The sequence below is a fragment of the Rhinolophus ferrumequinum genome, chromosome 7 (genome assembly GCF_004115265.2).
Source record: "Rhinolophus ferrumequinum isolate MPI-CBG mRhiFer1 chromosome 7, mRhiFer1_v1.p, whole genome shotgun sequence".
Lineage (NCBI taxonomy): Eukaryota > Metazoa > Chordata > Mammalia > Chiroptera > Rhinolophidae > Rhinolophus > Rhinolophus ferrumequinum.
The window spans coordinates 34,933,390-34,956,089 of record NC_046290.1 but is presented as its reverse complement, the minus strand read 5'-3'; the positions used below and the strand labels follow the sequence as shown (position 1 = coordinate 34,956,089).

Sequence of the window (22,700 nt, the reverse complement as noted above, 5' to 3'; positions counted from 1 at the left end):
AAGGTCCTGACACAAAACAAGCTTATTTCATAGTCCAGTGCTGGTTGACGAGGTGGCCCCTGTTCTGTCTGATCAATCAGAGTCCGGGTTTTTTAATCATATGGTGTCAGCCTTGCCCTTCTCTGCATTTAGTTGTCAGATAAGAAAAGAGAATGCATGCAAGACCACGTGGGTTTTGTTTTCTAGGCAGAGGGGGATTCCATTCCTTCCATCTTTTTGTCCATGTGGCAGTGGTCAGGATTCAGTCTCATGTCCACACCTGTCTGCTGGAGGCTGGGGAATGCAGACTGTGTGGCCCTGAAGGAAAAGGAAATAGAGGTTGGTGAACTCGTAGTAGACTTCACCGTGAGACTTAATGCAGAAGATTGTTTGGTGGATTAAGTGAGACAATACACGTAAGAACTCATAAAGACCTCTGGATCAATAAATATTATAATCCTGGGATATGAGCCCTGAACTTCTAACTAGGCTGAGGCCCATCTCTTCTGCTCATCTCATCGTGGATGGAGCAAAGAAGGCTAAGGTAGTCACTCTTACCTTTATAGTATCTGCAGAGATGAATATAAAAAGAGAAGCTTTAAAGCTGCCCACACTCTTTGCCCCTTTACCATAATCTAGCATCATGTTAGATATATTTCATGTAATGGACAGGTGTGGGCAAGGAGAAGAGGCCATCACACTTCATCTTAGTAAATGATGCCAAAGGTATATGACCGTAAGCTCTGAAAGAAACTGAGATTCACCAGATTGACTCATCCAGATCTGTTCTCCAACCTGCCATAGAGTGATTTCTTCTCAACAGTGTAAATCAGATCATGTCAACATCTGCTTAAAACCCTTCAACTGTCTCTCCATTAACTTTAGAATAAAATCCAAATGCCTTTTACAGGGTCGGTATCCCCATCCCATACTCCCTGCCTTCCTCTCCGACCTCATCTCACGTGGCTCTCCTCTTGTCCTCATTCATTCATTCATTTATTCATTCAACAGCTATTTCTCTAATCTCTGTTGTAGTCACTGGGGAAACTTCAGTAAAACAGTGCCCCGTACCCGTGATGGGAGATGGTATCCTTTTGTACCTCCAGTGACAGGTGCTGCCTCCATGACCTGCTGCTTGCCAAGCTTGCAGAGGCCCATGTGGAACAGACCCTGCCCGTGTGGCTATTCTGTCACAGCACTCCGTGTGTGTTCCTCATGGCATTCAGCAGTCTGGAAAATCCTTGGTCTCTTTCCTGTGTATTTATTATCTGTCTTCCTCTATCACAGTGCAATTCCCATGAAAGCAAGGATCTCGTTTATCTTATTGACTGTAGTATCCTCAACACGTGTTTGCCTGGCACAAAGCAGAAGCTCAATAAATATGTGTTGAACGAATGATTTGAGGGACGAATGAACTGACAGGCAGCAACCAACCTATCTGGTGACGGCCCTCTGGCCAGGGGAGAAAGCATGAGCTCTGTTTTCCTCCCTGATAGCCTGTGTTCATCTCTGTCCCCTCTGATTTTGATTTTGTAGGGAATGACACCACTGCACTGGGCAGCTTTCCACAACCAGCCTCAGCATACCCAAATGCTGCTGAAGAAGGGGGCAGACCCCACCCTTGTGGATAAAGACTTTAAAACGGCTCTCCACTGGGCAGTGCAGGTGAGGACATATCTCAAGTTTGAATGGTCTAAAGCAGTGTTAACAAGGCTCTATGTCAGACAATAGGAAAGGAATTAGCAAAGGTACAGCCTTAGTATTGATACGTAGTTTGTATGTATGACAGAGCAAGTAAGATGCATGGTACTCTCCTCCTCTCCATTCGTATCCAGAGGGCCAAGAGCCAGCCTGTCACTTTGGAGGGTTTGGGTGCATCAGTTGTTGAGAAGAAACTCTGCCAAGATACTGAGCAGGAGGAGTGATAGAATATCAGGCAGAACCTGCCTTAGCCATTTTACACACACACACACACACACACACACACGAACACGCATGTACACATGCACACATACACACACCTTTCTCACTGTCTCTCTTTATTTCAATGCTTGTCACTGGCTCATAGTACCTCAGGATAAACCAAAGATTGACTAGGAAAATTCCTTCAAAGTCTTTGGACCATGGCTGTCTTTTTCCCTCCAAATCTTCCAAAGCAGAGTAATCCCTGAATGCTATGCTGAACCATGAAAATCGTGGCTCATGACCCTACCTCACTATCTTCAAAGGGAGTCTATATGAGAACACACCACCAAAGAAATCAGAATAGACCCCAGAAGTCTGCAGTCCAAAGATGGGAAAACTGAGAACAAAGTGAAAGAATGACCATTGCTAACATTTCTTGAAGTGCTTTCTATTTTGAAGGGGAGTGACTAGCTAAGAGTCATCTATTCTGTCCCTCAGAGGAGAGCGGTACTAGTCTCCTTTGAGAAAACTGCCAGCCCTTTCTGTCTTTCGATGCATCACATAAACATCCCCACTGTTTATTTCCATCAGCCCAATAAGGGCACCCCTGCTGAACTGCTGCCAGGACCCTTGCGAGAGGAGTTTCTGCCCACCCTGATGGTGGTTTCACTCAGGTGTTTTCATGTGCAACGCATGTAAGATGGGCACCTGGCACTTTCAGGGTAACAAATGTGCCTGAGATCAGGGGAAAACAGAAGTGATTTGAAAACTGCTCTGTTTTTGTCTCCCCAGTCTTGGCTGCAGTTACTCTGTACCATCGCCAGCCCTGGGAAAAACTGAAGTGAGCCAGACTTGTTTTTGTCATCTCCACCTGCCCTTAGCACCCTCCTACATACTTTCAGTATCTAATCGCCCTCCCTGCCCCCCCACACAGGTCCCTGCCCAGGACCCAATCCTGCATCTCGTCAGAGGTCCCCACCATAGCAGTGGCCCCATTGGCCACCTGGCTGGGGATCCAAGAAGAGTCCCATGCGTGCCAGTTCTTAGCTTAGGTGAGAGTGGTGAGAATCAAGCATTTTCTGTATATTCACTCTCTGACACTACCCCTGCCTTCTGCTGCCATAGATCTGGGATGGGGCTCACATATGTGCATTTTGAAGAATTTCCCCAGGTTATTCTGACCAACATGCTTCTTCTACTGCCCATTCTTCCACCCCACCCCCAATTTAGACCTGCTGCTCTACACCTGGCCCTGATATGGAACAATCATCACAGCTTGTAAAATGATAGATGTCCAGACCCACTCCAGACCTTCTCAGTTGGGCTTTTTGGGCATGGGAATCCCTGTTCTGATCCACAAAGAGGCAGTTTGGCAAACCCAAAAGACCAGTGTACTCGACTCAGAAAATCTGAGTCTGCATTGACAGACCTGGCTTTCATCTGAGCAAAATCACCAGTAACTGCTTGGCTTAATTCTCAGTGTCTCTTTGGGGTATGAATGAGACTGTGCATATGACAGTGATATATGCTGTTTCCCCGAAAATAAGACCTAGCCATACAATCAGCTCTTATGCGTCTTTTGGAGCAAAACTTAATATAAGACCCGGTCTTATTTTACCATAAGACAAGGTATAATATAATATAATATAATATAATATAATATAATATAATATAATATAATATAATATAATACAATACAATATGGTAAGATGAAATGCCAGGTCTTATATTAATTTTTGCTCCAAAGGACACATCAGAGCTGATTGTCAGCTAAGTCTCATTTTCAGGGAAAAACAATAGTGATCTATGTAATTGGAAGAGATAACTATTTTTATTATGGTTCCTGATTTCTTCCATGTCAGCATGGTTATCTTACCCACATCTTCATTTTTTTTCTCTCTACTAAATGATATAGATTTTAACCAGCTACATTGATTTCACTCATGTCTGCACATTAGAATCAGCTGAAGAGTTTTAAAACAATACTGACACCCAGATCCCCCACCCTTAGATTTTCAGTCAGTTGTTGTGGGGTGAAACCCAAGCATCAATGTTTTTCTTTTTTTTAAAAGATTTTTCTTAAAATATAGCTAACATACAATATTATATTAGTTTCAGGTGTACACCATACTTATTCAACATTTATATACCTAAAGTGATCACCATGATAAGTCCAGCAACCATCTGACACTGTACCACGCTATCACAATATTATTGACTGTATTCCTGATGCTGTACATTACCTCTCCATGACTTATTTGTTTGATACCTGGAAATTTGAACCTCTTATTCCCCTTCACCTTTTCCCCTCCTTTTTAAATTTTTTAATTACAGTTGACATTCAATATTATATTAATATTAATTAATTTCAGGAGTTAATTAATAATTATATAATTAGTTATATAATTAGTTATATAATTATTAATTAATTATGTGATTAATATTATATTAATTTCAGGAGTACAGCATAGTAGTTAGACATTTATATAATTTAAGACGTAATCCCCTACCCACCTGGCACTATAGATAATTATTACCATATGATTGACTATATTCCCTATGTTGTACTTCACATCCCCGTGACTGTTTTGTAACTGCCAATTTGTACTTCTTAATCCCTTCACCTTGTTCCCTTGTTCACCCTGTCCCCTAACTTCTCTCTCTCCCATCTATCACCCCAATAAATCTAGTACATATCTGACACCATAAATAGTTATTCCAATATTATTGACTATGTTCTTACATCCCCATGACTACTTTGTAACAACCAATTTGTACTTCTTAACCCTTTCTCTTTTTCTCCCATCCCCTAAACACCCCTCCCATCTGGCAACCATCAAATTGTTCTCTGTATCTTTGAGTATGTTTCTGTTTTGTTTATTTTGTTCTTTAGATTCCACATGTAAGTGAATCACATTGCCTATGTCTTTCTCTGTCTGACATACTCCACTCAGTGTAATAACTTCCAGGTCCTTCAATGCCATTGCAGATGGCAAGAACCCATTCCTTTCCATGGCCAAGCAATATTCCATCGTATATATGTACCACCTCCTCTTTATCCCTTCATCCATAGATGAACACTCAGGTTGCCTCCACATTCTTTCCATTGTAAACAATGCTGCAATGAACAAATGGATGCATACGTCCCCTCAAAGCAGCATTTTGGTTTCTTCAGATAAATACCCACATGTGGGATTACTGGGTCTCTTGTAATAGCTTTTGTTTTAAAGTCTGTTTTGTCTGGTATAAGTATTTCTACCCCAGCTTTTTTCATTTTTTTCTGTTTCCATTTTCATGAAATACCATTTTTCCATCCCTTTACTTTCAGTCTGTATGTGTCCTTTGATCTGAAGTGAGGCTCTTATAGGCAGCATATGTAATGGTCTTGTTTTCTTATCCATTCAGCCACCTTATATTTTCATTGGAGCATTTAATCCATTTACATGTAAAGTAATTGGTAGCAGATATGTAGTTACTGCCATTTAGTATTCATATTTTTTATCTTTTTCTGTCTTAAAGTCCCTCTAACATTCCTTGTAATACTGGTTTGGTGGTGTTGAACTTTAGCTTTTTCTTGTCTGGGAAATTCTTTATCTGTACTTCAATTCTAAATGATAGCTTTGCTGGGTAGAGTACTCATTGTTGTAGGTCTTTGCTTTTCATCTCTTTGAATATTTTGTGCCAATCGCTTCTGGCCTACAAAATTTCTGTTGAAATATCACCTAGAAGTCTAATGGGAGCTCCTTTGTAGGTAACTAACTGCTTTTTTCTTGCTGCTTTGAAGATGTTGTCTTCAACCTTTGGCATTTTCATTGTAATGTGTCTTGGTGTGGGCCTCTTTGAGTTCATCTTGTTTGGAACTTTCTGTGCTTCTGGGCTTGTATGTCTATTTCTTTCACCAGGTTGTGGAAGTTTTCTGTCATTATTTCTTCAAATAGGTTTTCAATTACTTGCTTTATCTTGTCTCCTTCTTGTACCCCTTTGATACAAATGTTGGTACACTTGATGTTGTCCCAGAGGCCCCTTAAATTATACTCATTCTTTTTATTCTTTTTTCTCTTTGCTGTTCTTATTGAGTGTTTTCTGTTACCTTCTAAATCACTGATTTGATCCTCTGTTTCATCTAATCTACTGTTGATTCCCTCGAATGTGTTCTTCATTTCAGTTATTGTGTTCTTTATTTTTGACTGGTTCTTATTTATGTGTCCTATCTCTTTGTTGAAGTTCTCCCTGAGAGCATTGAGCATCTCTATAACCAGAGTTTTGAACTCTGCGTCTGGTAGATTGCTTGTCTCCATTTTGGTTAGTTCTTTTTCTGGAGCTTTTTTTTTTTTTTTTCATTTGGGAAATGTTTCTTTGTCTCCCAATTTTGGCTGCTTCCCTGTGTTAGGTAGGGCTGCTATATCTCCCAGTCTTGGTAGAGTGATCTTATGTAGTAGGTGTGCTGTGGGACCCAGTGGCACATTCTCCCTCATCACTTGAGCTAGGTATTCCAGGTTTATCCCTTGTGGGGGTTGTGTGTGCCTTCCTATTGTTGTTGAGCCTTGGCTGCTGCTTGTATGTCAATAGGAGGGATTGACCATCAGGCTAATTGGTTGTGAGGCCTGGCTGTGACTACAGTGGAGGAGCTGTTGTGTAGGTGCTGACCCTATAGAGCAGGATTTGCTTTAGCAGGGCCCTGGTACTTTCCCAGTCAGCCCTTTGGGTGTATTGTCCTGGGAAGCAGCTGGGTTATGCTCTTGCTCGGTCTGAAGCTGGCCACCAGACGTGTGGCCCTGGAGCATCCTGTGAGGTACCTGCCACAGGCCAAGTTCAGTCACAGCTTGTGCCCTGCCTGAGGCCATCTGATATGAACCATAAAAAGTCTACAGATAGTCTCCACCTGCAATGAGCTTGGAGGTGCCTTGAGAGGCCAAGCTGTAAACTGAGGCCAGCTGCCACTATTGCTGGGCTTGGGGCTGTTCAGCAAGATGTACAGGATACAGCAAAGCCAGATGCTGCTTGTTCGAGTTTTGTGAACCTTTCACAGTTTTAGGAAAGTCCACAGCATAAGCCAAGAGAGGTTGATTGGATGGAAAAGCCATTTGAAGCAGCTTGGGTGTGCCTGAAAGTTGGATGGGGCAAAGTCTCAGGGAATCACTAGGGCAGGGCAGACAAATCGTGTTAGCCAGGTTGATGGAAACTCAGATATGGCAGCTGCCTGTGTCTGCAGGCCAGGATGGGGGAGAGCTCAACAAAGAAACAATGGGTTCTACCAGCACTTCTGTCTTGGAGAAAGCTGCCTCTCCAGCCCTTACCCTGCAGCCAGACAACTTGCTTCCTTCCCGTATGTCCCTGGTACCTTTCTAGCTGCTGCCCCAGTGCTGGAGCTGGAGCTAAGAGGGAATGAGTCTGTCAGTGAGTGAGTCTGTCAGCGACTAAGTCTGCACAGGTCCTTTAAGAGGAACTCCAGCTGCCATCTGTCACACTCAGTCACAATCTCCCCTGGTTTTCATAGCCAGAAGTTATGGTGACTTCGCTCCCTGGTTCTGGAATGCGGGGCTGAGGAGCTTCCTGTGGGGCTGGGACCCTTTGCTCCTCTGAAGGGAAACCTCCACAGTTGAGATATCTCTCTTGATTTTTAAAGGTCTCACGAGGTTGTGAGACGAGCCCAGTGAGCGTCTCTGCCCCTCTCCCAGTCTCGAGGTGGCTTCCTCTGTATGTCCTTAGAGGTAGGACTTTTATTCAGTTAGACTTCAGGCAATTCTCAATGATGGTTGTTCTGTAGTTTTGTCATAATTTTGATGTGGTGATGAAAAGAGGCAAGGAAGGTGTTTACCTACTCCACCATCTTGACTGGCTGATATTTTTCAAAGCGTCCCCTCCCCCCAGGAGATGTAATATGGAACTAGGGTTAAAAATCACGATGATAAATTAATTCATAATGATTGGTGCTAAAACCTTATCTAGCCCTACCCAAAATATTTGCATTTTGACCATGATTTTGTATAAACATAATGCCTCACTCATTTTTATACTCAATCACTTAATAAATATTTATTGAGCACCAACTGTGTATCTGGTATTAAGGGTAAAAAGATTAACAAGATGAGTCTCTTTTATAACCCCTACAACTGTATATAATATTGTATGTGTGGATATGTGAATATGTTACATATACTTTTCTGAGGAAGGACTCTGCAACTCTCTTCAATTCCTCAATGATGATTGGTGACTACCCCCAAAAGGTTAAGAATCACAACTTTGGGAGGAACCATGTGCCTGCCCTCTCCCTCCCTGTGGTTAGTAGTAAAATTCAGAAGTTGTGTGTTCTGCCTTTTACACTGAAAAGAAAACTAAGGGTAATTCCAAATGTCAGCTGAAACCATAATTACACTTGCCTACTTTAGCATTCTTATTCATTTACTGTGCTTCCCCGAAAATAAGACCTAGCTGGACCATCAGTTCTAATGCGTCTTTTGGAGCAAAAATTAATACAAGACCCGGTCTTATTTTACTATAATATAAGACCAGGTCTTACATAATATAATATAATAGCAGGTCTTATATTAATTTTTGCTCCAAAAGACACATTAGAACTGGTGGTATGGCTTGGTCTTATTTCAGGGGAAACACAGTATAACATAGGACCAGCACTGTGTTCCTTTTAAAGTTTTTCCACATGCATGAGTCTATTTCCCGTTGTCATTTATTCCTTTCACCAAACTTCCTGCTTTTCTCTAGGACTGAATGAGAACACGTTTAAAGCTATAGCACTTTGAAATAAAAAACATTCTGTATTTGACCCAAATAACCAAAGTAGTAAAGATTTGAAACGTTGAGTCCACAAAGTAATCTAAGTTCAACTTCTGCCCCCATTTCTCAGATCCCTTGGTAGCTGGTGGTGCCCTCTAGTGGGCCCATTGCCCTTATTCGCCTGCCCCATCTGCCCAGGAGACCCCACTGCCAGACTGTCTGGGCTAACACAGAGCCCTGTCCGCATCACAGTAACCCTCGATGGTAGTTCAGTCCCTTAGAAACACATTTTGCCTATCTGTGATGATACCAGCTTCTCAGGAGATAAGTTTTTTTCCCTAATGTTGGGATTCTAAGATAGATATGAAGGCAGGTCAGTGAGAGGGGCAAGTATTTACTGCCCCTCAAATCTCACCACTAGCTCCTGTCTCCACTTATTAGAAAATATGTTTATTTGAAATCTTTCTCAGCAGTACTTTTTTGTTGTTGTTTTCAGTGCATTTTTCCAGGGATGGTAGGAAGAAAAGAACTACACTAGTATAAAACAACTATTTCATGTTTCTTCATTCAGTATGTAATTAAGGAAGTTAAACACACACACACACACACACACACACACACACACACACTCACACATTCACACTCACACTCACACATAAACCCTTATAGGTATTGAATATAACCTTCAAGCCCCTAGTGCCTGAGACTGGTTTGGATAAGCATGGAATCTTCCTTCTTCCTAAGGCCATCAGGATCTGTGGTCAACTGATTGAATTGTGGTGTCAAACACTTATAAATATGCTTTAACCCTAAATATATTCAGAATGCCAAAAGATACTTATAAATGTCATATACCATAGATCTAGTTCATAAGGGTAAAAAACCTTAGAGCTGGAAGGGACCACATTCAATCATGTAGTCCAACCCCTCAGTTCACAGGTGGAGAAACTAGTACATGGGGAGGTTGTCTTTGCCCAAGTACACCCAGCACCCATGCAGGCATCCAGCACCCACTCAGGCACCCAGGCCACATGACTCCCAGTGTTTGATAAAAGGAAGACTACAAAACCACATAAGCCAAAAGTAAACAAAGAAAAATTCACGTTTATGAAATCCATTACCCTGGGAGCAAAGACTGATCTGTGTAGGAAACTGGACTCCTGCAGGGTAACCTAAGTTTAAGGGGCGTGCATGTGTCAGCTCCTAAGTGTACAGTCGTGGAGATGAAGGGGTTGGGGGTGAAGAAGAAAACATGGGGACTCGCCTAGGACTAAATGCAGGTAAAGAAAGAAGTAAAAAGATAATAAATGGAGGGAGGTAATGGGGGAAAGAGACAGAAGCTGAAAAGGATGAATAAAATTCTGTTCTGATTGGCTTTGACCATAGTTCATAAGACTTCTTTTACTCATTTATTTATTCATTGTTCAGCAAATATTTATTGAGAGTTATGTTTTGCTAGGCTGCATCTCAGCAGAAACATTCCCAGTCATAGGTTTGACAAAGACAATGCAGAGATATCATCCCAGAGAACTTCATCTTAACCAGACAGCAGGAAGTAGAAAGTAGATCCTTTCTACACACTACTACAACAAAAAGATTTTTTTGTTCTATAAAAAGCATTAGAAGTGAAATGAAGAAATGAAGTAGTTTCTACTTCAAAGAAATGAAGTAGTTTAGCAGCTGAGAGTCACCATACCTCATGCCTCCCGCATCCCATTTCTATCTTCCACTTGTTCTCCATGCGAGTCAACTCCAGGTTTGGGGGTATAATGGCCTCTGGAGTCAGGCCAAGCAGAAAGCTTGCATCCAAAGGGGCAAACATGAAGATGGTTTAGACTCTAAGCCAGGATACTGGGTATTTTCTCTCTTGATTTGCCCCAGACCCTCAGCTCTCTGATGTTCATGCCGAGTAGACTAATAGATCTTCCTCTCCAGTTCCCTCCCCACCTGACATTTCTGGTGCCAGCTGAACTGATGGGCCAGTGTGCTTCTCACATCACAAAACCGCCCAGCCCTCTAAGAGGACCGTGTGGCCTAAAACCCTAGCCTCTGCTTTATATAGTCACCATCCTGGGACAAGTGATGCAAACAGGCCCCTACTTCCAAGAGAAGGAAGGAGATTGGCGTTCCCTCCAAGAAGAAGCCACCATAGAACTAATTCCCCAGAAATGTTAACAAATAACCACTAGTCCTAAGTCGCCCACTGAGACTCCTTGGAAGGTCACCTAGAATAAAAAGGGTCCACAATCAGGATATTGGAATCTTGTTTTTTATAAGTCCACCTGTAACAAAGCTATTATACATTAATTCAGCATCCTTTGTGACAAGGCTCCTTATAACTTCCCCTCCCTCATAAGGTGTAAAGAGAAAATGACTAGGACTCAGTAGTTCCCAGCAGCTTTCAGAGTATATATGAAGGCAACTTTATTATTGCCTGTGGACTAAAACAAAACAAATACAAAAACAAACAAACAAATAAATAAATCCACAGTCCTTATCTGGTCACCCAGTGTAGAATTCTAGAGCTCATGAGAATAGGATCTATATACTGTTGTTACTTCCCCTTTTGAATGACATTCCTACCAAATGGAAACCCATTCTTCATTCTTCCTAAGGGCACTTCTGAGCATCATCTCATTTCTTCTCCCCCAGTGCTTCTTTTCTCTGTGACTGTCCCTGGCCTCCCGGGCCTAAAGCCTACCTTTGGCTGACACTCAGCCCAGCTTGCCAAGAAGGGAATGCTGTTACTAGGAGACCGCAGAGATGGCTGCAGCTCACAAACTGATGCTCTCCAGGGCTCCCTCAAATTCTTGTGAGGATGCACCACGGCAAACCCTCTAGGAGAGGCTTTTAAAGCACCTAATACTTAACTCTAAAAAAGGTTTCTGTTGGTGAGGCACACATCATTGTACTGATGTAGCCAGTCTAAACAGCAGTTTTCACTTTCATTCCCCCGGTATGAACATGCAGAATCAGACTGTTCCTTTAATCGGAGACAGGATGGTGGAGTAGTGAAGTGTAAGGGCTCTGCAGACACACTCTTAATTGTGGCTCTGCCACTTCTTGGCTGTGACCTTGGGCAAGTTACTTAATCCCTCTGAGCCTCCATGTTCTCCTCTACAATGCAGGGACAAGAGGTCCTACATTGTGGAGTTATTGTCAGAATTAGATGAGTGAGTACATGGAAATGCTTGGAACAGTGCTGGGCACAGAATATTTACGCATTAAATGTAGCTATCACCATTATTCCTGGAAGAATCTTCTTATAAAGGAAAAGAAAATACAATGATAATGTTATAAGTATAGAGGCAAGAAATTTTTTGGAAAATTCAGAAGAAAAGGCATTTTGGAGGAAAAGGGTAAGGTGTGGGAGGGTCTTCACTTATCCAGAGAAACTGTGCAATGTTCCAGCTCCTAAAGGAGCTGACTGGGACTGTCTAGCTGGTCAGGATCCCAGAAGAGGCAGACTCAGGGACCCTGGGCTGCAGCCCCTAATTCAGTTTGCTACTTCCAAAATGGCTTCTCTTAGGGTCAGGTGAGAAGGCAGAAAGAGCGAGTATAAGGAGTAGGGTCTTGTTTTTCCCCTCTGTGCTTGATGCTCCCTCATCCATTACAGTGCATTTTGCCCTTTGAACCTCCTTGGTAACCTGACTTCCTTTGCTCTTCCACGAAATTGTAAACAAAATTAATTCATTGAGATGATACTCTTTTTGCTTCTATTTTCTTTCTCGAATGACTAGCACTTTTAAAAGGGGTTTGAAGGTGTCTTGATTGTTTCAAATATATTTGCGACCCCTTTAAAATATGTTCAAGTAATATCAGGGGAAAGAATCTTAGAAAAATGGATTAAGAAGGCATAAAAGCTAAGATGTGTTTAGTGTAGCTGACTACTTGATGGCAGGCATGCCATAGAACTTAACCAACAGATCCAAATTATTTAAAAGTCATTGTTACACAAAAGAAGGAAGGAGGAAGAAAGAGAATGTAAGAGGAAAGGTGAGAGGGAGAGAAGGAATAACGTTATAGGCAGGGACAGCTTTATGGGCGTGCGACCAATACAGTCATAGAGGGTTCCATGCTCAGAAGGGAGCCCTGTGCTTGGGGTACAATGCTCTGTCGTCACCGTCTGGAAAGTCTTAAAATTATATCTTTGAATTTGTGTTTTGTAAGTGAAGTCTGATTGGATCACGGAGCCTTGGCTCACAGTCCTATCTCCCTGCCTCCCTGGCACAGACGCAGGGAGGGTGGGGAAAAGCACATGCAGAGTCACAAGATGGGGCCCTGGGTACCTCTGAAGGTTTGCACTTGTGGTAAGAATCCCCAACCCAAGGGAGCACAACACTCAATAGGAAATAAAAATCACCATGACAGGTCAAGAATAGCAAGTAAAAATCACTGACAGGTTACGAGAGACACCATGGAGGAAAGGAATAATGTTTTTCTCTGCTATGTGAACAGGAGACTGTGCATTTTCATTGTGCCCTGGACCCCACAAATTATTTAGCTGGCCCTGGTTGTAGCATTTAACACCCATTCAGTACTCTTCCTGGAGCTCAACATTAAGAGCTTTAAGTGGCCCCTGGCCCTTGGTCCTGCAAGAGGTTTCAGACCTGGTGTTAGCTGCTGCTGTCTTCTGTTACAGTGGAAGCACATGCAGGGCTCAGTATGTGAAGGTTCACTGTGAAGTCAGTGGCAAGCTGAGTAACAGGATATCCGGAGAACCATAGGTGCAAACGGTGGGGGGGCGGGGAGGGGGGGCGGGGGAGGGGAGAGGAAAAGCGAAAACAAACCGGTGCTGTTCCATAGAATTGTGATAACTGACTCAAAGGTTCTAAAACACAACCCTGGGGTCAAATAAACAGAGAGAATACAGTGGGAAGAACACCAAGAGGAAATTTTATATGGGAAAATTCATTATGAGGTAGCTTTTGAACAGCATTTGGAGGATACAGAATTGCATCTTTTACAAAATTCAGCTCTCTCTTCTTGCCCTGAGCCTGGCCCTCCTGGCTCCTAGAACTATAGTGTTTCTCCCTTTTCCTTAACCTGCTTTTCGTGGCTCCTAGGGACAGCCATTCTACCCATAAGACCTTGTGTGTGGAGTTTGAGGGTCTTCATACGGATTCCTTGAGAAAATCAAAATGCTAATGAATTGTGTAGTTTGTTTTATAATCTTTGCACAGACACCAGGAGAAATCTGAAAAATAAGAGTTCCTATTGTGTAATATAAAACTAGAATTTTTTTATTGGCCACTGAAGATTTATTATCTTAAATTGCGAACGCTTATGCAGTCTTTATTTTTCAGTCCAATGAAAGATATTTAACTCCAACCATATGCAGAGCATTTACTTACTTATTCAAGCTGAAGAGATGTGGGGCACACTCAAGGAGGAACTGGTGACTTTTAAGGCTGGGACAAGTTACTAAAGAGTGTAGAACAGCATCCCTTCAATATAAGATAAAAAGCTTATTATAGACCAATACAGAAAATGGACCCAATTTAGATGTTGCCTGAAGTTCTCTCCTTCTCAAACTTTTTGTTTTATTTCTTTATGGATCAGCTACGTGATTATGGTCCACTTCCTTTCACAAAGGATTTGGGGTGATTTCAATTTCATGACGTTTCTAGCAATGTGACCACTACTGGGTCATTTTGGTCATCACTATGCCACCAGTCAGTACTCATCACTGTCACTTTGTTGACATTAAAATTAACTGTCAATTTCTCAGCAGTCAACCTCTAGAGCCAAGGGAAGAAACAAAACAAATAGATTTAATGAGCTAGTTATTGTCGAGGTGGCCCAACCATCCAGTGAGCTCTGATGTCAGTCAATTATACCTGTTTTTAATTAAAGTCCTCCTATGTTCGCTAATTATGGAAGACAATTTAGCTCCTATGGGAGACAAAAATCTCTTCAGTGACTTGAAATGAGAGGAAATTTGTTGGAGAAGTTGATAGAATGTATTTTCTTTCTTTTTTCCTTTTCTTTTTTTCTCTTTGGAGTGTTTTCACTTTGTATTTTTATCTTTACATGCACAGACAGGGAAGAGCTCTGGATTGCACATAACGAGCCTCCTTTGACTGTTTTCCAGAGTGGAAATAGAATTCTGTGTTCCATCATTCTGAGTCATCACCAGGGTCCGTCCATAATCAACTATGATGATGAGAGTGGAAAGACGTGTGTGCACATCGCCGCAGCAGCAGGTTTCAGTGACATTATTACTGAACTGGCAAGAGTCCCTGAATGTAACCTGCAGGCTCTGGATGTGGATGACAGGTATCCAAGGCAATTCAGAAAGTGTTGTGAGCTACCACTCATCTTCTCCAAATGTCAACCTTAACATAAAGAACATCTTTAAGGAGTTAGCCTATATGACTATTTCTTTATTGCCAGTAATATTTACACATGTGCTGTGACAATAAAAACTGCTCTATTTTCGTCAGGGCAGGAAAAAATCATGTTAGGAAGAGAAACACTGTGACTGTACAGTATTGTCAGAGTTTCCACTTTTTTGCTAAACGTTCTCAGTGTTCTCAGAAGGCTTTCTGTATGTGAGCTTCCTGCTATACACACTTTTTGTTCTTAACAGTAAATCTTATTTTTTTCTTCATTCCAGTATTATGTCATAAAATCAACAAGTTTTGTTATCCAGACAAAAGCATAATAGAGGCTTTGTATTCAGAACTAGATGTGACCTTATTAGGATTTTTTTTCAATCATTAAAGAGGTATTGGCACAGAATAGGAAGCTAGATCCAAAGGAAGAGAATTAACTCAGGAGTAAATAGCAACTAAATGAGAGCTTGTACCCTTATTTTCCCAACATAGAGCTTTTCACCGTACAGTGCTCTTCCATAATCAGCTGTTAGAGCTTTTCAATTACAATCCTTATCTAACCTTTGTTTTGGTTAGACATTGAGTCAATGGACATAGAATAATGTAACAACAAACAAGACTATTGAAAATAAGTATAAGATTTACATGTTATGTATGGTATTTTTACCCTCTTTTATTGAAGTGCAACATTAGCCACTTACTAATCCTTACTAACATTAGCCACAAGAAGCATCCCCTGCTTCCTGATACCTGAAATCCTTGTAACACAGGGAAGAACATTCTTGAGTTCCACATAAATCTCAGAAGCTGGAGATGATTGACATGAAAGTATAAATCATTGAAAGCAGACCATTTCCTAAGAGCAGATGTTGATCATGAGCAGGTAAGAAAGTACAAGGACTTCAGTTACCTGGGCGGAAAAGTGAATGATCCAAAAAGAGAAGAAAGGAACACGTTTAAGAAAGGAGGACTGAAGAAAAGTTTACCTGCTTCAAAATATTTCTAGAATTAGCTCTGAATAGAATGTTTCCCATTTTGTATTCTCACACACTTAGCAAAGAAAATCCAGTTCCCTGGGCCTCAGGGAAGGAAGTAAAACCAAGGGGGGAAGAAAAAAAGTGCAAAATATAGGGTGCTATGAGAGTTCAAAGTGAAGTAAAATTTTAAGGAGAGTCTAGTTCCTGCCCCAAAGCTCAACTCACATGTTTCATGCCCTGATCATATCTTGCCCTCTGTTTTGTTTCACATTTTCTGCATCATGCAACTGTGCGTTCATGTTGAAACTGTAAGCTTGTATCAGTAGTAGAATTTTTGAAAAATATTTTTAGGTTTTAGTGCTTTAAGCATTTGTAGTAATTGTGACTTCCCTTTCCTTCTTCTCTTTACTAGTGGAGAGAAAGTTTTTGTGGAAAGGGAAGAAAAATAAGGCAGTGATTTAAAAAAAAAAAAAGGATGAGGGAAAATATGAGGGAACTAGTCTTTCTGGATATTAAAATACATCATAAATCTATGATATTTAAAACATGGTGCTACTAGTGCAAGATTGATGGCACAGAACACATAACCCAGAAGTAGCTTATGTAGCTTAAATATCCCAAATTTCATCAGTCTCTGAGGTCACACTTTCCTTTAACACCCAACTCATTTATCTTTAGGAAGGACAGTCTTTTATCAATCTCTCCTTTCTACACATTTCTGGAATTCTCCAGGGAATATGTATAGGTTCCATAAATCATTCCTTGGCTACTGATATGTGTCAACAAATACTGCATTTTTGTATCCATCATCTTCTACCATTCAGAGGCTACCTCATCAGCCCACTGCTCCTCTCTGATGAATTTCTTCTGAATCATGCACCCTGACTCTCCACTCCTCACTGTGATAGCTTAGACCAGTCTGTTTACCAGACTGTCTGGAAGCTCAGAGATAAAAAAGTAACTATAGCTTAGGTAACCTAAAATTGGATATTACAGATTGCCCAAAAAGACTCTATGTGTATTAGTTAGAAGTTTTCTATATAACCTTGTTTCTCTGCAGATCAATTTAAGTTTTCCCCCTTAAATTGTTCTCCTGGACCTCTTCTTCCATGTTGATGGTCAGAAGAATTAAAACAGTCAGTCTTAGCAATTATCATGAAAGAGTATTTCACAGTGCTCCAAAGTAAACTGTCACGTGTTAGTAAGCCTGATTAGATTGATGTCCTCCTTTCCATCAACTGAATTTATTGGCAATATATTTTCTAAACAGGTGGGCATAATCTGGTAAGTGTCACATCTAGTTTCATAGTAAATATTGTCTGGAGACCTCTCTCTTACAGAATGGAATAAATCACATCTGCCACATATTCAAATAAGCAGTGTGATTGATCACTATATTGAAATATATATATATCGTCCTATTAAGTGTTCTCAAATTGCTGCCCATAGCATAACCCGAGGAGAAGGAGGGTGATGTTTGATTTACCAAGGACACAAACTGCACATGGGGCCTCTGGACACACTGTGGATATGGCTACTCTCCAAATACTAAGGCCCAAGCTCCTTCACAGATAGCCCCAACTGAACCCTACTCTGCCCAACTCCCAAGGTGCCTCATGTCTGAGAGACCACTTGGCTCCCCCCGCAGTGCCTTTCCACAGGGTTCAGCCCCAGCACAAGGCCAAGAAGAAGTCTTCCATGTCCTCCTTTACTCCTCTAAGATTGGTCCTTTCCTAGAATGACCGACAGGAAGAATAGCCATTCTCTTCATGGGAAACCCCATTTATTTTGCCCTGTGCCCCTCCTAGACACACTACACAGACATTCCCCGACCCACTTTTCAGTAGCTCTGCCAAGGAAGCAATGTTCTGGTCTGCTTTGCTCTTGGGTCCAGTGGCCCTTCATGCTCTTATCACCCTCCTGTCACATCTGCCTTGACAGCTGAGGGAGAATTATTTCTATTGTTGAGGAACAACTTTGCTCCAAATCTGCTCTTAGTTCTTTGCTTGGTTTTGGAAACAGAAAGACACTATTTATCTTATCTACCCTGCTACATACTTCCCCTGAGGTTGAGCACAAAGTCAACCATCTTCTTAAATGGGGGACAGAGGAAGGGTAGGAAAATTTGTATATAGGTCAGGATCTCAAAATATGATCCAACCACATTAATAAATGGTGTTGAGAAAGTTGGCTATATAATTGAAAAAACAGTAGATTGGCTCCACACCTCACCAAAATGCACATATAGACACATGTGCAGTCTTTTTAAATCCAAACTAGAAGAAAATATTGATATTTTTCACATTTACATTCGGTAAAATTTACTTTTCTTGGTGTACAGTTATATGAGTTTTAACACATTCATAGATTTGTGGAACCACCACAAACAAGATTCAGAACAATTCCATCAATTTCAACTTCAACTCAGGTTGTCCTTTTGTAGTCAAGCCCTCTCCCATCTCTAAGTCCTGGCAACTGGTTAGCTCTTTTCTCTCTGGTTTTGCCTTTCCCAGAATGCCACGTAAACAGAAATATGCAGGGTGTAATCTTTTTGTGATTGACTTATTTCACTTAGCAGAATACATTTGAGATTCATCTATGTTTTCCACATAGCAGTAGGATGTTCTTTTTTATTGCTGAGTACGAGTCCATTGTATAGATGAACCACAGTTTGTTTATCCACTCACCTGTTGAAGGGTATTTTAGGTTGTTTCCAGTTTGGGGCAATTATGAATAATGCTGCTGTGTACATTCATGTACAGTTGTGTGAACATAAGTTTTCATTTCTCTAGCTTAATATTTAGAAGCGAGATTGCTTGCTCATATGGTTAAGTATATGTTTAACTATAGAAGGAACTGACAAACTGTTTTCTAGAGTGGCTGTTAGCATTTTGCATTCCCACCAGCAATGTATCAAAGTTCCAGGCACTCCATATCTTCCCCAACACTTGGTATCGTCAGGGGTTTTTGTTGTCCTTTTTTTAATTTTAGCTATTTGAATAGTTAATACAGTATCTCATAGTTTAATAGTATCTCATTGTAGTTTTAATTCGCATTTTCCTAATGACAAATGTTCTTGAGCACCTTTTCACGTGCTTATCTACCTTTCATACATCTATCTTCTTTGACGATGTATCTGTTCTGATTTTTTGCTAATTTTTAAAATTGGCGTGTGTATTTTCTTACTCAGCTTTGAAGATTTTATATACTCTGAATATAAGCCCTTTGTTGGATATGTGATTTTCAAATATTTTCTCCAAGTCTCTGGCTTTTTTCTTTTTTTCATTTTATTAAGAAAATACTGGCTTTACAATTTAATAAATGTTTAAATACTGATGAGTATTTTATTTACCTTCTGGCTGATGAAGAAGTTTCTGAGCATAAAATCATGAAAGAAACAAAAAATTAAAAAAGTAATTAAATGTGAGTATTTTAAATTTTTTTAATGGAAAAATCACTAAAAACTTAAAAGTCAAGTAACATTTAGAGAAAACGTTCACATAAGCATAAAAGACTGATACATTTAATATGTACAAAGCCCATATAAATTGAATCATTTCAATAAAGAACTTCAAACGGCAAATAAACATATATTTCAAAAGTTGAGCCTCACTATTAATTAAAGAAAACAAGTGAAATATCATTTTGCCTATCAAATTGGCAAAGATGGTAGTAACACTCAATATTAGGGAAGCAGTTGGGACATAGTTTGTAGAAAGATAAGTTGAGTCAATCTTCTTGGAAGGCAGTTTGGCACTAAGCATAATGAGCCTTGAAATTGTTCATACTCTTTGACCCACTACTTCCTATTCTAGGAAATTCTCAGAAAAACCAGAGAAGGCAGAAGGCCAGGGAGTACATAGAGCTAGAGGAGAAGCCCCAACACGTGTATGCTTGCCTTCATCCTGAAGGCCCATTTAATGCATACTATTTCAACACTAAATAGCAAGAAGTTTTTTTCTGCTGCCATCTGACTTAAGCAGGAGCTACTGCTGGCTAACCATTCATGTGCTCAGACACTTGTGTTGTTTCTATGCGGTCCCCAGAACACCTCTGCATTGGGCTGCAGCTGCAGGGAAGGCAGAATGTGTGCAGTCACTGCTAGAGTTGGGCATGGACAGCAACCTGCGAGACATCAACGAGAGTACGCCCCTGGCCTACGCCCTGTACTGTGGCCACATGGCCTGTGTCAAGCTCCTCTCCCAAGAGAGCAGGTGAGCGCAGCTGGAGGCTCAATTCTTCTTCCTCTCAGATTTATAAAATTGGATGAAATTTTTTAATTGCCAATGTGCAAAACCAGCAATAACTTAATAATGGTGTTTGCCATTATCCACATATAATGATATGTTCTTAATTCTGTGCAACAAAATGAACGTTTTAAGCCTGAATACAGCAGCCTAACATTCACTGGACTTTAATCTCTTCTTTCCTTCTCCTCCCTTTCCACTTCCCTTAATGCCATGTTCTCCTAATCTTCTTTTTGCCTAAATCAGCAGTTTTCAAACTGTTTGTTCTCAGGACCCTTTTACACTCTCAACAATTATGGAGGACCCCAAAGAGCTTTTATTTATATGAGTCACACATATCAATATTTATCAGCATTAGAAATTAAAACAGAAATTTTTAATAAAATATTTATTTAGTTATTCATTTAAAGTAGTAACAAGCCCTTTACATTTGCATGTTAACATAATACCATATTTTTAGTTAAAATAAACTGTTCTTCAAAATAAACAAAAAAATTGCAGTGAAAAGAGCATCATTGTTCTATATTGTTTTGCAAACCTCTTTAATAACTTAACAGAAGCTTAGTAGAATACAGCTGCATTCCCACTTCTGCTTCTGCATTAAATTTGTTGCAAAACATTATTTGATTAAAGTGTGTGAAAACAATTTGGCCTCACATAAATATGTTGTTGGACAAGATAATATTTCAATAGCCTTTTCAGATATTTGTGGATCCCTTTTCTTTGATATTATACCAAAATGTGACAAGCAGGAGTTTCCTAAAGGTTAGTTGCAATGTGGACTCAGTCTCCATATCAGTGAACTTTTTCTACTCGGTTCCATTCAAATCCATTAGTTTATCTTGCACTTTAAATGACTCTTATACCATGCATGATTTTATAACATCTGGCTTTAGTCCTTTGGAAAACATTGGTTCACTTAGTTATAAATATCTTCCAAATAACACATTTCATTATATAATGTCAAAAAAAATCACATTTGTTAATATCATCACAGATATTAATTTCTTAATATCTTGTCAAAAAAGCCCTATATATCAGGAGCTGTCAAGCTTACAGTGTGATTTCAAGTTATCCAAAATTCTAATTTTTGCTTGAAAGCTACACTTTTGTCATTGGCAACAATTACTATCAACTGTTTACCTTGAAATGACAGTCTTACTTTGTTTATTTTTGAAAAAGTTTCTGCAAATATCCCACTCTTAATAACCATTTTTAGTCTTTAAGTAATAAAAATGGTGTCCCATGGCAAAAAGTGTCTAGTTCAGCTGGCAACTCAATTGTACAAGTGCTTTACCGCAAGACAACAATCATACTTTAGTATAGAGTAGATAGTTTATGAGTACTTCCTATTTTGTAACAAAATGTATACTCAAGGATCAATATTTAATAAAAATAATAACTTTTACTGGCTATTATTAAGTTAAATGATGATTTTTGTAATGCACGTCCATTGATGCTAGGGTCTTGATTTTTGTCGAGTAGCCCACAGTTTCACCCACTATCACTATTGGAACCTGTGGTGTAAAAAGCAGCACAGTGAAAAAGGCAAATAACATCTTGTTATTATTATTATTATTATGAATAATGTTTTTTACGAATATTATTATGAATAATGTTTTAACCTTATGAAGTCCCTTAAAGACTGTCAGGAACCCCACCTCCAGGGTTCAGTGGACCACACTTTGATACTCACTGGTCTAAATCACAACCTGTAACAGGAGAAGGTGATAGATTATGGAAGATGCTGAAATAAGATTAATTAGCACATGGAGCATATTCTATATAAGGAAACTTGAAAAAATGTTAGAAATCCCCTGGAGTTCTTTCTGGTAGTATTAGGAATCCAGAAGTAGAGTTCAATATTTCAAAAAGCCTATTGGAAGGTGAAAGAAGGAAGATAAAAAAATCCATTCATGGGAATAAAGATTCAATTATGCACTGTGTGACCTGTAGAAAAGACACTCATTATATGCAGCGGAAGTAAGTGGTGACGTTTTCTTCAAATTACAGAATATAATATCTCACTCTGGAGAATAATGTTGCAATCTGGCTTTTAGGGTATGCACATGGGTCAGGTTTCATCGTTAACTTATACCACAGAAAGCATTAAGTCAACCGTGGCCTCAAAAAGGATAGCACAGAATTTTCCAAGAAACAAAAGCAGAATAGTGCTTCAGGGAAACTCTCCACATAACAAGGGCCTGCCGGACACTGCTGACCTTTTTTCCTGTAGAATTTGCCTGCACATTTGGTGTTGCTCACTTTTCTTCTGCTGCTACACTCGACTTCTGGCATACATACTTCCTCTTCTGTAGCTGAAGCCCAGATGGAAGCTTCTTTCCTTGGTTTCCTTCGCTATACTTTTTTGAAAAAGTCTTTTTCAGTAGGAAATTTAGTAAAAACTGAAAGGGATACAAAAAACACGCAAACGGCATAAAATGTACAGGCTTCCTGAGGTGGATAATCAGAGCTCTGTCCAGATCTCCTGGGATCCCTTTCAGAGAACATCTGAAACC

The 22,700-nt window shown here is 40.2% G+C and overlaps 1 protein-coding gene across 1 annotated transcript in view; it reads left to right on the top strand.

The window, feature by feature from the left end:
* Window positions 1-22,700, top strand: part of ANKRD55 (ankyrin repeat domain 55) — a 90,505-nt gene that overhangs the window by 56,613 nt on the left and 11,192 nt on the right. Inside the window, exons 7-9 of the mRNA XM_033110737.1 lie at window positions 1,516-1,644; window positions 14,714-14,898; window positions 19,981-20,148. Of these exons, the coding sequence (XP_032966628.1) occupies window positions 1,516-1,644; window positions 14,714-14,898; window positions 19,981-20,148 (482 nt within the window). The remainder of the gene's footprint in view (window positions 1-1,515; window positions 1,645-14,713; window positions 14,899-19,980; window positions 20,149-22,700) is intronic.